We start from the raw sequence: 12,068 nt of genomic DNA, 5'->3' as shown, positions 1-12,068 counted from the left end.
ATGGTGGCAGGCCCCTGTAGTCCCAGCTACTGGGGAGGCTGAGGCAAGAGAATCACTTGAACCCAGGAGGTGGAGGTTGCAGGGAGGCAGAGGTTGCAGTGAGCCGAGGTTGCACCACTGCATTCCAGCCTGGCGACAGAGTAAGACTCTGTCTCAAAAATAATAATAAATAAAAAATAAAAATCTCTTTTAGCTTCAGCATACTTTGCACCATTATTTTAGAAAAATAAACTCTGATTTTATGTTTATTCCAAAGTATAATTGGTTTTTTTGTTTTGTTTTGTTTTGTTTTGTTTTGCTTTAGGGGTGGAATTTTGCTCTTGTCACCCAGGCTGGAGTGCAGTGGTGTGATCTCGGCTCACTGCAACCTCCGCCTCCTGGGTTCACGCAATTCTCCTGCGTCAGCCTCCTGAGTAGCTGGGACTACAGGCATGTCCCACCACACCCAGCCAATTTTTTATATTTTTAGTAGAGACGGGGTTTCACCATGTTAGCCAGGATGGTTTCAATCTCCTGACCTAGTGATCCACCCGCCTCGGCCTCCCAAAGTTGTTTTGTTTTTATTGAGCTACCATAATCCCTTTTCTTTATTTTCCATTTCTTCCTACTTTTTTCTTTCCCTCTCTTCTGTCTTATAGTATTAAGTGTATATACAGTATCTTTTTTCATCTCTCTTGTCACTCTCTACATACTGCTCTCGATGAACAAAGAGAAGATGTCAAAAAGAATGTGAATGGTATAAGAATTCTAGGTATTTATATACTGTAAAATGAAAGTAATTATGTTACCTGTCCCAGGTACCCAGAAAAAATTCAGGTCTCCCTTCATCGAGCACACTGCTTCCTTCCAGCTGGCATTGTGGCAGTGCTAAAGCAGCGCCCCAGATTGGTGTCTGCAGCAGTCCAGGCATTTTACCTACGAGACCCTATTGACCTGCGAGCCTGTCGTGTTTTCAAGACATTCTTGCCTGAAACACGAATAATGACATCGGTAAGATTTCTATCTTGGTCATTTAGTTTCTCTTACTGGAAACAGAGTTGAAACATTATTATTTTTCTCTTTTTACATTTCTCAGTGCTCAGTGAATGAAACATTATTTTAATTGTTCTCTAGAAAGAAAAAGGAAATATTCTGTTTCTTCATAGCGTGTTAATATAGGTTGAATATGCCTTATCTGAAATGCTTGGGACCAGAAGTATTTCAGATTTCAGATTTATTTGGATTTTGGAATATTTGCATTATACTTACTAGTTGAGCATTCCAAATCTGAAAATTCTGAAATCTCAAAACTTTGAGCATATCATTGGGACTCAAAAAGTTTTGGATTTTGGAACATTTTAGATTTCAGATATTTACATTTGGGATGCTCAAACTATACACATTTTTTTCTTTTCTTGCACCCAGTGAAGGAAATTTTCAAGAGACCTGCCTCCCCATTTTATACTCAATGTTTCATAGCTATTTTTGACCATATTTTTCTATTTCTGTAATTATTTCCTTTTTTTTTTTTTTTTTTGAGACAGAGTCTCACTTTCTCACCCAGGATGGAATGTAGTAGAGCCATCTTAGCTTACTGCAACCTCTGCTTCCTGGGCTCAAGTGATTCTCCTGCCTTCTGAGTAGCTGGGATTACAGGCACCTCCCAACACGCCCAGCTGATTTTTATATTTTTAGTAGAGACAGTGTTTACCATGTTGGCCAGGCTGGTCTCGAACTCCTGACCTCAAGTGATTCAGCCATCTCAACCTCCCAAAGTGCTGGGGTTACAGGCATGAGCCACCATGCCCGGCCTAATTATTTCCTTCTTGACAATAAAACATTTCATCTCTTCCAGGGAATTAAGCATTATTCTTGGCCAGGCATGGTGGCTCACACCTGTAATCCCAGCACTTTGGGCGACCAAGGCAGGTAGATCACTTGAACCCAGGTGTTTGAGACCAGACTGGGCAACGTAATGAACCCCATCTCTACAAAAAATAAAAAAATTAGCCAGCTGTGGTGGTGGGCACCTGTAATCCCCACTACTTGGGAGGCTGAAGCAGGAGAATTACTTGACCCCAGGAGGTTTGGGAGGCCGAGGTGGGCAGATCACCTGAGGTCAGTAGTTTGAGACCAGCATGGCCAACATGGTGAAACCCTATCCCTGAGGCTTCAGTGAGCCATGATTGCTCCACTGCACTCCAGCCTCTGCAACAGAACAAGACCCTGTCTCAGAAAAAGAAAAAAAAAAAAAAAGAATTATCTTTATCTTCTACCCATTTAATTGCTGTATAATATAACTAATGATAAGAATTTTACTAGTGATTACTAAAAAGTAGGCAGTAGAGTACATTTTTTTTTTTTTTTTTGCAATGGAATCTTGCTGTGTTGCCCAGGCCGGAGAGCAGTGGAGCAATCTCGGCTCACTGCAACCTCCACCTCACGGGTTCAAGTGATTCTCCTGCTTCAGTGTCCCGAGTAGCTGGAATTATACAGGCATGCGCCACCATGCCTGGGTAATTTTTGTATTTTTAGTAGAGATGGGGTTTCACCATGGGCCAGGCTGGTCTCAAAACTCCTGACCTCAGGTGATCTGCCCACCTTGGCCTCCCAAAGTGTTGGGATTACAGGTGTGAGCCACCATGCCTGGCCAGCAGTAGGGTAAATTTTATGGTATGTGAGTTGTATCTCAATAAAGCTGTTACGAAAAACAAGTAGGCAGTGAATAGGTTGAATTTTCTTTGCATTTCATATGAAGATGAAGCTTATAAATGGACCTCTTATTATATTTAACTGTGAAGTGATATTCACAATTTTAATTTCAGGAAAAGACTCATGTATTTTGTGTCTTGATGCCCAGGTCACATTCACTAAATGTCTATATGCACAGTTGGTGCAACAAAGGTTTGTGCCAGACCGGCGGAGTGGATACAGGCTGCCCCCTCCATCTGATCCCCAGTACCGAGCCCATGAATTGGGCATGAAATTGGTAATATTGAACCAGAACATGTTGTTTTCTTTTTTTATGTAAATGGGCTTTTAATAGAACAGTGGCACAATATAAAAAGTCCGGAAATACACCGTTTATGTAAGAATGCAGTAAAATGTGGCATTTCAATTTAGAATGAAAAAAATGGATTACTTAGTAAGTGATGATGGGACAAGTGTAAAGTCACCTGAAAAACTGAAGTTGATTCCCTAACACCTATACCAAAATAAATTCCAATTGGATCAAATATTTGAACATAAAAATTAAAAGTATAAAATTTGAAAAAAAAAAGAGCCTTTTATAATTTGAATAGGAAAGGCCTTTCTATGCATGACTTGAAACCAGAAGCTATGAAGGGAAGACTGATAAATTTGATTTTGCAAAAATTAAGCATTTCTGCACGGGAAAGAAAAACTCCATAAATAAAGTCAAAAGTTAGCAAATCTGGAAAAAGTGTTATATTTGCAATCTAAATGAAAAAAAGCTGACTTCTCTAATATATAAAGTGTTCCTTTAAGTCAATATGAAAAAGATAATACTAGCCAATTAATTTTAAAATGTTCAGGAACTATGAACATAGTCCACAGGAAAGGAAATACAGGTGACCTTTAAGTTAAACACACGAAAAATATTTAATCTTACTCATAATAAAAGAAATGTACTTTAAAGCTACAAAATAGTGTTTTTCATCATTTATTAGCAAGTATCAAATGACTTGATAATACATATTGAGTTGTTGAGAATATATAGAGAAAAACACTCTCAGACATTGTTGATAGGAATATAAGTTGATTGTATCCCTTAGGAGAACATTTTGGCAAAACAGATGTTCCTTGACTTACAGTGGGGTTACTTCCTGATAAACCCATCAAAAATGGAAAATATCATAAGTCAAAAATATGTTTAATACATCCAACCCACGAAACATCATAGCTTCGCCTAGCCTACCTTAAATGGGCTCAGAATACTTACATTAGCATACAGTTGGGCAAAATCATCTAACACAAAGCCTATTTTATAATAAACTGTTGAATATGTCTTGTAATTTATTGAATACAGTATAGTGTAGAGTACAGTATTGGTTGATTGCCTTTGTGATCACATTGCCAACTGCAGCTTGCTGCCACTGTGTATCCAGCATCATGAGAGAGTGTGCATATTGCTAGCCTGTGAAAGATAAAAATTATAAGTAAGGTTTCTACCTAATGCATATTGCTTTTACATCATCATAAAGTCAAAAAAGTGTTAAGTCAAACCATCATAAGTTGGGGACCATCTGTATCCATCAACATTTAAAATGCATAAACCCTTTTGATCAGCATTTTCACTTCTAGGAAATGATTCTCTATGTATTTTACATATATACAAGGACATATATGGAGCATACTCATGACAGCATTGTTCATAGTAGCAAGAGATTAGAAACTACTTAAATGTCCATTAGTAGGGGAATAGATAAATTATGCTTTAGCCATGAAGTAAGATGGATGAATTTGTGTGTGCTCATGTAAGTGATCTCCAAGGTATATGGTTAAGTGTCAAAAGCAAGGTGTCAAATAGTGTGTATGTGTCCATTGAGCAATAAAAGGGGTGGAGTAGAAAGCTATGCATACAGAGAGGCACACACATACCTACTTCAGTGTGTAGGTTACTTCTGAAAGGATGTGCAAGAAGTTGGTAATGGTGTTGTCTAGCTTGATCAGGGAAGCTCCCTGATCATCACATTTAGCCATGTGCATCTATTATGTTTTTTTAATCAAAAGACTTTTAGAATGAAGTGATTTCCTCCCTTTACTATGTCTGAGATCATGTTCAATTTATGTATAATTTCTTTTGGACAAGAAACCTTTTGTAACCCTTTTCATAATCAAACAATAAATGTAAATTTCTGGTTTTGTAATCAGCAGGAAAAGGAATCTCTTTGAAGAGAACAGGAATCTTTGTTGCATATCATTTTCTTTCCTTTTATTTTTTAGTAATCTATAATAATTGAGAAACTTGGGAATAAGTTTATATTTTTCATAAAATTCAAAAAGTGTTATAATTGTCCAAATGCCCATGTATCCAGTCACCTAGTTCTAGAGTGTGGCTCAGTGGAAAGAAAGTAAAAGAAAGTAATGTGTTATAATAAGATATGGAAAAAAAAGGAACTTAGTAACAAAAATTCTACCTGTCTCATCTAGGCTCATGGATTTGAGATCTTATGCTCCAAATGTAGCCCACGTTTTTCTGATTGCAAGAAATCCCTTGTGACTGCCTCACCACTCTGGGCCAGTTTCCTTGCAAGTCTGAAAAAGAATGATTACTTTAAGGTAGGACTTGGAAAGTATTTGTTTGTAAGTATACAATCCAGGGAAAATGAAGCCAGTGACTTAAAGTCCTATAGTCCATATTTAAATGTGTGACATAATTATGGAAGCTAGAGTTAAAGCAGACCTTTCTAGTTCAGTGGTATTCAGGTGCTAATGAAGGAGGTGTCTATGAACTGTTTCCAGTGTTAGAGGAGAATTAATACTGTTGGTACTAAATGATGAAAGTGATTATTTGTACCAGATAAAACAACTTGCAAAAACTTGATAATGCAAACACGAAAACACCAGATAGGAAAATTAGCAAAGGTGTGGATTTTAAAAATTATTAAAAGATATCTAGTAAATTTCTCTTAAAATATGCAACTTCATAAGTAGTAAAGATACACATATGAACATAGTAATGAAGAATGTCTTTCATGTATGTACAAAAGGATATGAATGATATTCTGTGCTGTCAAGAGTATGGTAAAAATAATACTCCTATACCTTGCTGGTAACATTGCAAATTGGTAGAATCTTAATTGGAAAGTAATTTGGTAGTGTCTTCCAAGAGGTATAGAAAGGTTCAGACTTGGAACCTTCACTTTGAATAATCTTTTTAAAGGAAATATCCAAGAAGTAGAAAAGTCCCTAAGAATATGATGATGATAAAGATGTCATAGCAATACAAAAAGTACTTAAGATACTGTAGCATATATATGGTGGTTTTTGTTTTTGTTTTTGTTTTTTTCTTTTTTTGAGACGGAGTTTTGCTCTGGCCTTCCAGGCTGGAGTGCAAAGGCACAATCTCGGCTCACTACAACCTCTGCCTCCTAGGTTCAAGGGATTCTCCTCAGCCTCAGCCTCCTGAGTAGCTGGGATTACAGGCACACACCACCACATCTAGCCAATTTTTGTATTTCTAGTAGAGATGGGGTTTCACCATGTTGGCCAGGCTGGTCTCAAATTCCTGACCTCAGGTGATCCATCCGCCTTGGCCTCCCAAAGTGCTGGAATTACAGGCATGAGCCACCATGCCCGGCTATTACTGTTGTTGTTGTTATTGTTGTTGTATAGAGTCTTGCTCTGTCATGCAAGCCAGATTGTTGTGGTAGGATCATAGCTCACTGCAGCCTTGAACTCCTGGGCTCAAGTGATCCTCCTGCCTCTGCCTGTCAAAGAGCTGAGACTATAGGCATGTGCCACCATGCCTAGCTAATGATTTTTTTTTTCTTCTTTTTAGTAGAGTCGAAGTCTTGCTATGTTGCCCAGGCTGGTCTCAAACTCATGTCCTCAAGTGATCCTTCCAGCTCGCCTCCCAAAGTACTGGGATTATAGGCATGAGCCACAGTGCCCAGCCAGTATATTCTTAAAAAATGTAAAATACTAAGTATGACTATCATTATAAATATGCATTTAGAAAACACAAATGATAGTAGTGGTGGGATTTTGCCATTTTTTATTCTACTTGGCAAACTTTCTGTACTTTGTTTTGTGAATTACTAGTTAATCAGTTATATCTTTAACTTTTTTTTTTTTCCCCGTAGAGGCAGGGTCTTACCATGTCGCCCAGGCTGGTCTTGAACTCCTGAGCTCAAGCAATCTGCCCACCTCATCCTCCCAAAGTGTTGGGATTATAGGTGTGAACCATCACACCCAACCAATTATATCTTAAAAGAAAGTGGTAGAAAACTCTCCAAACTGGAAATAGGCCCTTAATGGTGAAAAAGATTAGGAATCACTACATCTAGCCGAGTCCTCTCATTTGAAGAAATTGGAGCTCAAACAGGCCCATTAATGACAAATCAGGGCCTAGGACTTGGGACACGTGATTCCTGAGTAGTAGACTATTTGCTGCCTGCCTGAAAGTTGCTAGTGAACACATTTTTTTCATGACGACTTGTGAGCAATGTTCTGAAGACCATTTTTTTTTTAAGGGACTGATAGAAGGTTCTGTTCAGTACCGGGAAAGGCTAGAAATGGCAGAGAATTACTTCCAGCTCTCAGTAAACCGGCCAGAAAGGTGAGTTATTGTTAAGACTCCTACTACAAAGATTGGTATTTAGGTAGTTCTTTTTATTTTTTATTTATTGTTTATTTATTATTCTTACTTGTTTATTGTTTTGAAATGGAATCTCACTCTGCCACACAGGCTGGCAGCCTCCACCTCCTGGACTCAAGTGATCACACCACTGCACTGTAGCCTGGGTGACAGAGTGAGACTCTGCCTCAAAAAAGAAAAAAAAACAATGAAAGAAATTTTGCATCCTCCTCTGTGTAATTTTACTCATTATGATATCACATTTTCCATGGCATTAAACAGTCTTTATAAACATAATTTTTAAAAGCTGCACAATATGGCCAGGCACAGTGGCTGACGCCCGTAGTCCCAGCACTTTGGGAGGCCAAGGCAGGCGGATCACGAGGTCAAGAGATTGAGACCATCCTGGTCAACATGGTGAAACCTTGTATCTACTAAAAATACAAAAATTAGCCGGGCACGATGGCGCGCGCCAGTAGTCCCAGCTACTTGGGAGGCTGAGGCAGGAGAATTGCTTGAACTCAGGAGGCAGAGGTTGCTGTGAGCTGAGACTGCACCTGGTGACAGAGCAAGACTCCGTCTCAAAAAAAAAAAAAAAAAAAAGCTGCACAATATTCCAGCAAATGGGTGTACCCCCATAATTTACTCAACTGTTTTTTACTGTTGGGGAAAAAATTACAAGTAGCTTAAATGTCCTCCAACATTTTAATTTATGTTGCAGGAGAGGCTCCCATTCTGCACACCAGGATACATTTTAAACAGTTTAAAACCAAACTTCCATCTCCCTCCAGACCTGTTGTTGAATTTCCAATGTTTGTGGTTTTTAAAAAATAGCTGAATTAATATCGTAGACTTTTATTTTAGATTTACCTTTCATTTTCACTTTTTTTCATTTATTGTTATTATTTTTTATTTTTATTTTTTAGACAGAGCCTCACTTAATCGCCCAGGCTGGAGTGCAGTCCTCCATCTCCCGGGTTGAAGTGATTCTCCTGCCTCAGCCTCCCAAGTAACTAGGACTATAGGCACGTACCACCATGTCTGGCTAATTTTTGTATTTTTAGTAGAGACAGGGTTTCACCATGTTGGCCAGACTGGTCTCAAACTCCTAACCTCAGGTGATCCACCCACCTTGGCCTCCCAAAGTGCTGGGATTGCAGGCGTGAGCCAATGCACCCAGTCATTAATTTTTTATTTTTAATTATTGTGGCTACATACTAGTTGTACATATTTATGGGCTACACGTGATTACATGTATAATGTCCATGTGGCATACAATGTATAATGATCAAATCAGGGTAATTAAGCTTTCCATCACCTCAAGCATTTATTTCTTTGTGTTGGGAAAATTCTTAGTTATTCAATTTTTTAAAGGTATTTGGAACTATATAATAAATTATTATTAACTGTAGTCACCCTCTTGTGCTACCAAACACTAGCTCTTTTTAATTGTTTTAAAAATATTTTTTGGGATTTGCCAGGAAGATGTTATTAAAGAGGAGTCCAGATGCAGACCCCAAGAGAGGGTTCTTGGATCTCGTGCGAGAAAGAATTTGGGGCGAGTCCATAGAGTAAAGTGAAAGTACGTTTATTAAGAAAGTAAAGGAATAAAGAATGGCTATTCCATAGGCAGAGCAGCAAACACTAGCTCTTATTCCTTCTATTTAACTAATTTTTGTAACCATTAACTATTCCCTCTTTTCCCCCCGCTCTCTGCTACCCTTCCCAGCCTCTGGTAACCATCATTCTACCTTTTTTATTTCATTATTATTATTTTTACAGAGTCTCACTCTGTTGCCCAGGCTGGAGTACAGGGGTACAGTCATAGCTCATTGCAATCTTGACCTCCTAGATTTAAGAGATCCTCCTGCCTTGGCTTCTCAAAGTTCCGAGATTACAAGTGTGAGCCACAGAACCCAGCCAACCATTATTCTGCTCTCTATCTCTCAGTTCAGAATTGTTTTTAGCTCCTACATATAATATCATAGACTTTCTCCCAATTTATTAGAGATTGTAATAGTGAAAAATTATAAGCAACCGAAGTATCCATCAATAATGGATAAATGAATTGCAGTTTATTTATATGATAGCCTATCTAGTAGTTAACCAGAGATTAACTATATTTACATATATCTGATTTAGGATTTTTCAACCTTAGTGCTACTGACATTTTAAATCTGATAATTTGTTGTGAGGGACTGGCTTGCGCTTCATAGGACATTTAACAGCATCCCTGGCCTGTATCCAGTAAATATCAATAGCACTTCTCCCTCATCCCCCAATAATGACAACCAAAAATGTCTCCAGACATTGCCAGATGTACCTAGGGGGCAAAATTTTCCCTGGTTGGGAACCACTGATCTAAATGAATAGATTTCAAAAACAATGTCAGTGGGAAAAAAGAAAAAAAAAAAAAAGCAAGTTATAAATACGTACTGTAATGGGTACCAAAAAAACCAGAATGAATGAGTAAGACCTACTATTTGATAGCACAACAGGGTGGCTATGGTCAATAATAACTTAATTATACATTTAACATAGAGTGTAATTGGATTGTTTGTAACTTGAAGGATAAATGCTTGAGAGGATGTATACTCCATTCTCCATGATGTGCTTATTTCACATTACATGCCTGTATCAAAACATATATCCTGTAAATATATACACCTACTATGTACCCACAAAAATTAAAAATTAAAATGAAAAAGAATAAAATATATACCATGTGGATGTTACACATATAAAAATTTTAAATACACAAAATACTATACAGTCTGGGCGCAGTGGCTCACACCTGTAATGCCAGCATTTTGGGAGGCCAAGACAGGTGGATCACGAGGTCAGGAGTTCAAGACCAGCCTGGCCAATATGGTGAAACCCTGTCTCTACTAAAAATTCAAAAATTAGCTGGGCGTGGTGGCATGCACCTGTAGTCCCAGCTGCTCGGGAGGCTGAGGCAGGAGAATCGCATGAACCCTGGAGGCGGAAGTTGCAGTGAGCCGACATCGTGCCGCTGCACTCCAGCCTAGGTGACAGAGCAAGACTCTGTCTCAAAACAAAACAAAACTATACATTATTTATAGATACATATATATTCATTTATTCAACAAATATTTATCGAGTGCCTCCTATGTGCCAGGTCCTATTCCAGGCATTGGGAATATAATAAATGAACCCAAAGTGTCCTCGTCCTTATGGAGCTGACATGCTAATGTAGGAGAAAGACCGCAAGCCATTATATAATGTTAGATGGTAGTAAGTGCTATGAAGAAAAAGCAGTGAGTGGGGATACAGGGGTAGAGACTGCTCTTCTAGATAGATAAGTTTAATCTTCTAGAAGATTAAACTTCCTTAGGCCTTTCTAAGGAAGTTTTCTTTGAGAAGGGACCTGAATGAAGTGAAGGAGTGAGGCATTCAGGTATTTAGGGGAATAACATTCCAGCAAAAGGACAGACAGCAAATACAATAAATAGAAACATATATATATACACACACAGAGAAAGAAAAGCGCCGAAGTGTACTTGAGAAAGCAGTCACCTCTGGGGAACAAGACAATGGATTGGGATGGGTGGCAGTGGTCATCAAAGGAAACATTAGCTTTCTCTACAGTTTTTTTTTTTTTTTTTAAGACGGAGTCTCTTTCTGTCGCCAGGCTGAAGTTTAGTGGCGCGATCTCGGCTCACTGCAGCCTCTGCCTCCCCAGTTCAAGCGATGCCCCTGCCTCAGCCTCCCGAGTAGCTGGGACTATAGGCGCATGCCACCACGCCCGGCTAATCTTTTTGTATTTTAGCAGAGACAGGGTTTCACCATGTTGGCCAGGATGGTCTCAATCTCCTGGCCTTGTGATCTGCCCTCCTCAGCCTCCCAAAGTGCTGGGATTACATCTCTACAATATTTTTAAGTTACATGATAAACCTATACCCTTTTTTGTCAATTAAAAATAAATAAATAGGCCGGGCGCAGTGGCTCACGCCTGTAATCCCAGCACTTTGGGAGACCGAGGTGGGCGAATCACCTGAGGTCAGGAGTTTGAGACCAACCTGGCCAACATGGTGAAACCCCATCTCTACTACAAGTACAAAAAATTAGCCGGATGAGGTGGTGGGCACCTGTAATCCCAGCTACTCAAATTAAAAATACACAAACAAATAGCCAGGCACAGTGGCTCATGCCTGTAATCCCAGCTACTTGCTGAGGTAGGAAGATTGCTTGAGCCCAAGAGTCAAGGCTGCAGTGAGCTGTGATCATGCCACGCACTCTAGCCTAGGCGACAGAGTGAGACCCTGTCTCAGAAAAAGAAAAAAAAGAAACTATGCACAGAGATACTTATGTGTTGAGTGAGTGACATAATGCTGACATGATTTGTTACATAAATTGATGGCACCCTGTCTGAACTATTAAGAATGGACCAGATCAAGTTGTATAAAGGACTTGCTTTAATTGAATAAACATTTGCATATCTTGCAAAATCACATAGGTGATGGGGAACTGTCTCTACTCTGTATTATTAATATGTAAATATTACTAGGAGAGAGAAAAGAATAACCCAAATAATCATAACAAAAGGCAAAATAAAAATCATTGTGGAATATCAAATGCTAAAGAGAGTCATAGTGAGAAGGTAATAAACTTTCACAAAGGTTGAAGCAGAGAAGTTAAAAAAAGAAAGATAATGGAAGGCTTCAGGGAGGAGGTATTTCAGTTAAGTCTTAAAGAATGAGGATTTTTTTTTTTTTGACTGTGTCTTGCTCTTTTTTTTTTTTTTTTT

The 12,068-nt window shown here is 38.7% G+C and overlaps 1 protein-coding gene across 1 annotated transcript in view; it reads left to right on the top strand.

The window, feature by feature from the left end:
* The window catches only part of ECD (ecdysoneless homolog (Drosophila)), a 41,399-nt gene that overhangs the window by 12,821 nt on the left and 16,510 nt on the right, over nucleotides 1–12,068 (top strand). Inside the window, 4 exon segments of the mRNA XM_011991180.1 lie at nucleotides 798–990; nucleotides 2,840–2,968; nucleotides 5,152–5,280; nucleotides 7,197–7,286. Coding sequence (XP_011846570.1) covers nucleotides 798–990; nucleotides 2,840–2,968; nucleotides 5,152–5,280; nucleotides 7,197–7,286 — 541 coding nt within the window.

Source organism: Mandrillus leucophaeus, unplaced genomic scaffold, assembly GCF_000951045.1.
Source record: "Mandrillus leucophaeus isolate KB7577 unplaced genomic scaffold, Mleu.le_1.0 Scaffold39, whole genome shotgun sequence".
Taxonomy (NCBI): Eukaryota; Metazoa; Chordata; class Mammalia; order Primates; family Cercopithecidae; genus Mandrillus; species Mandrillus leucophaeus.
This window is presented reverse-complemented; position numbering and strand designations above follow the sequence as displayed.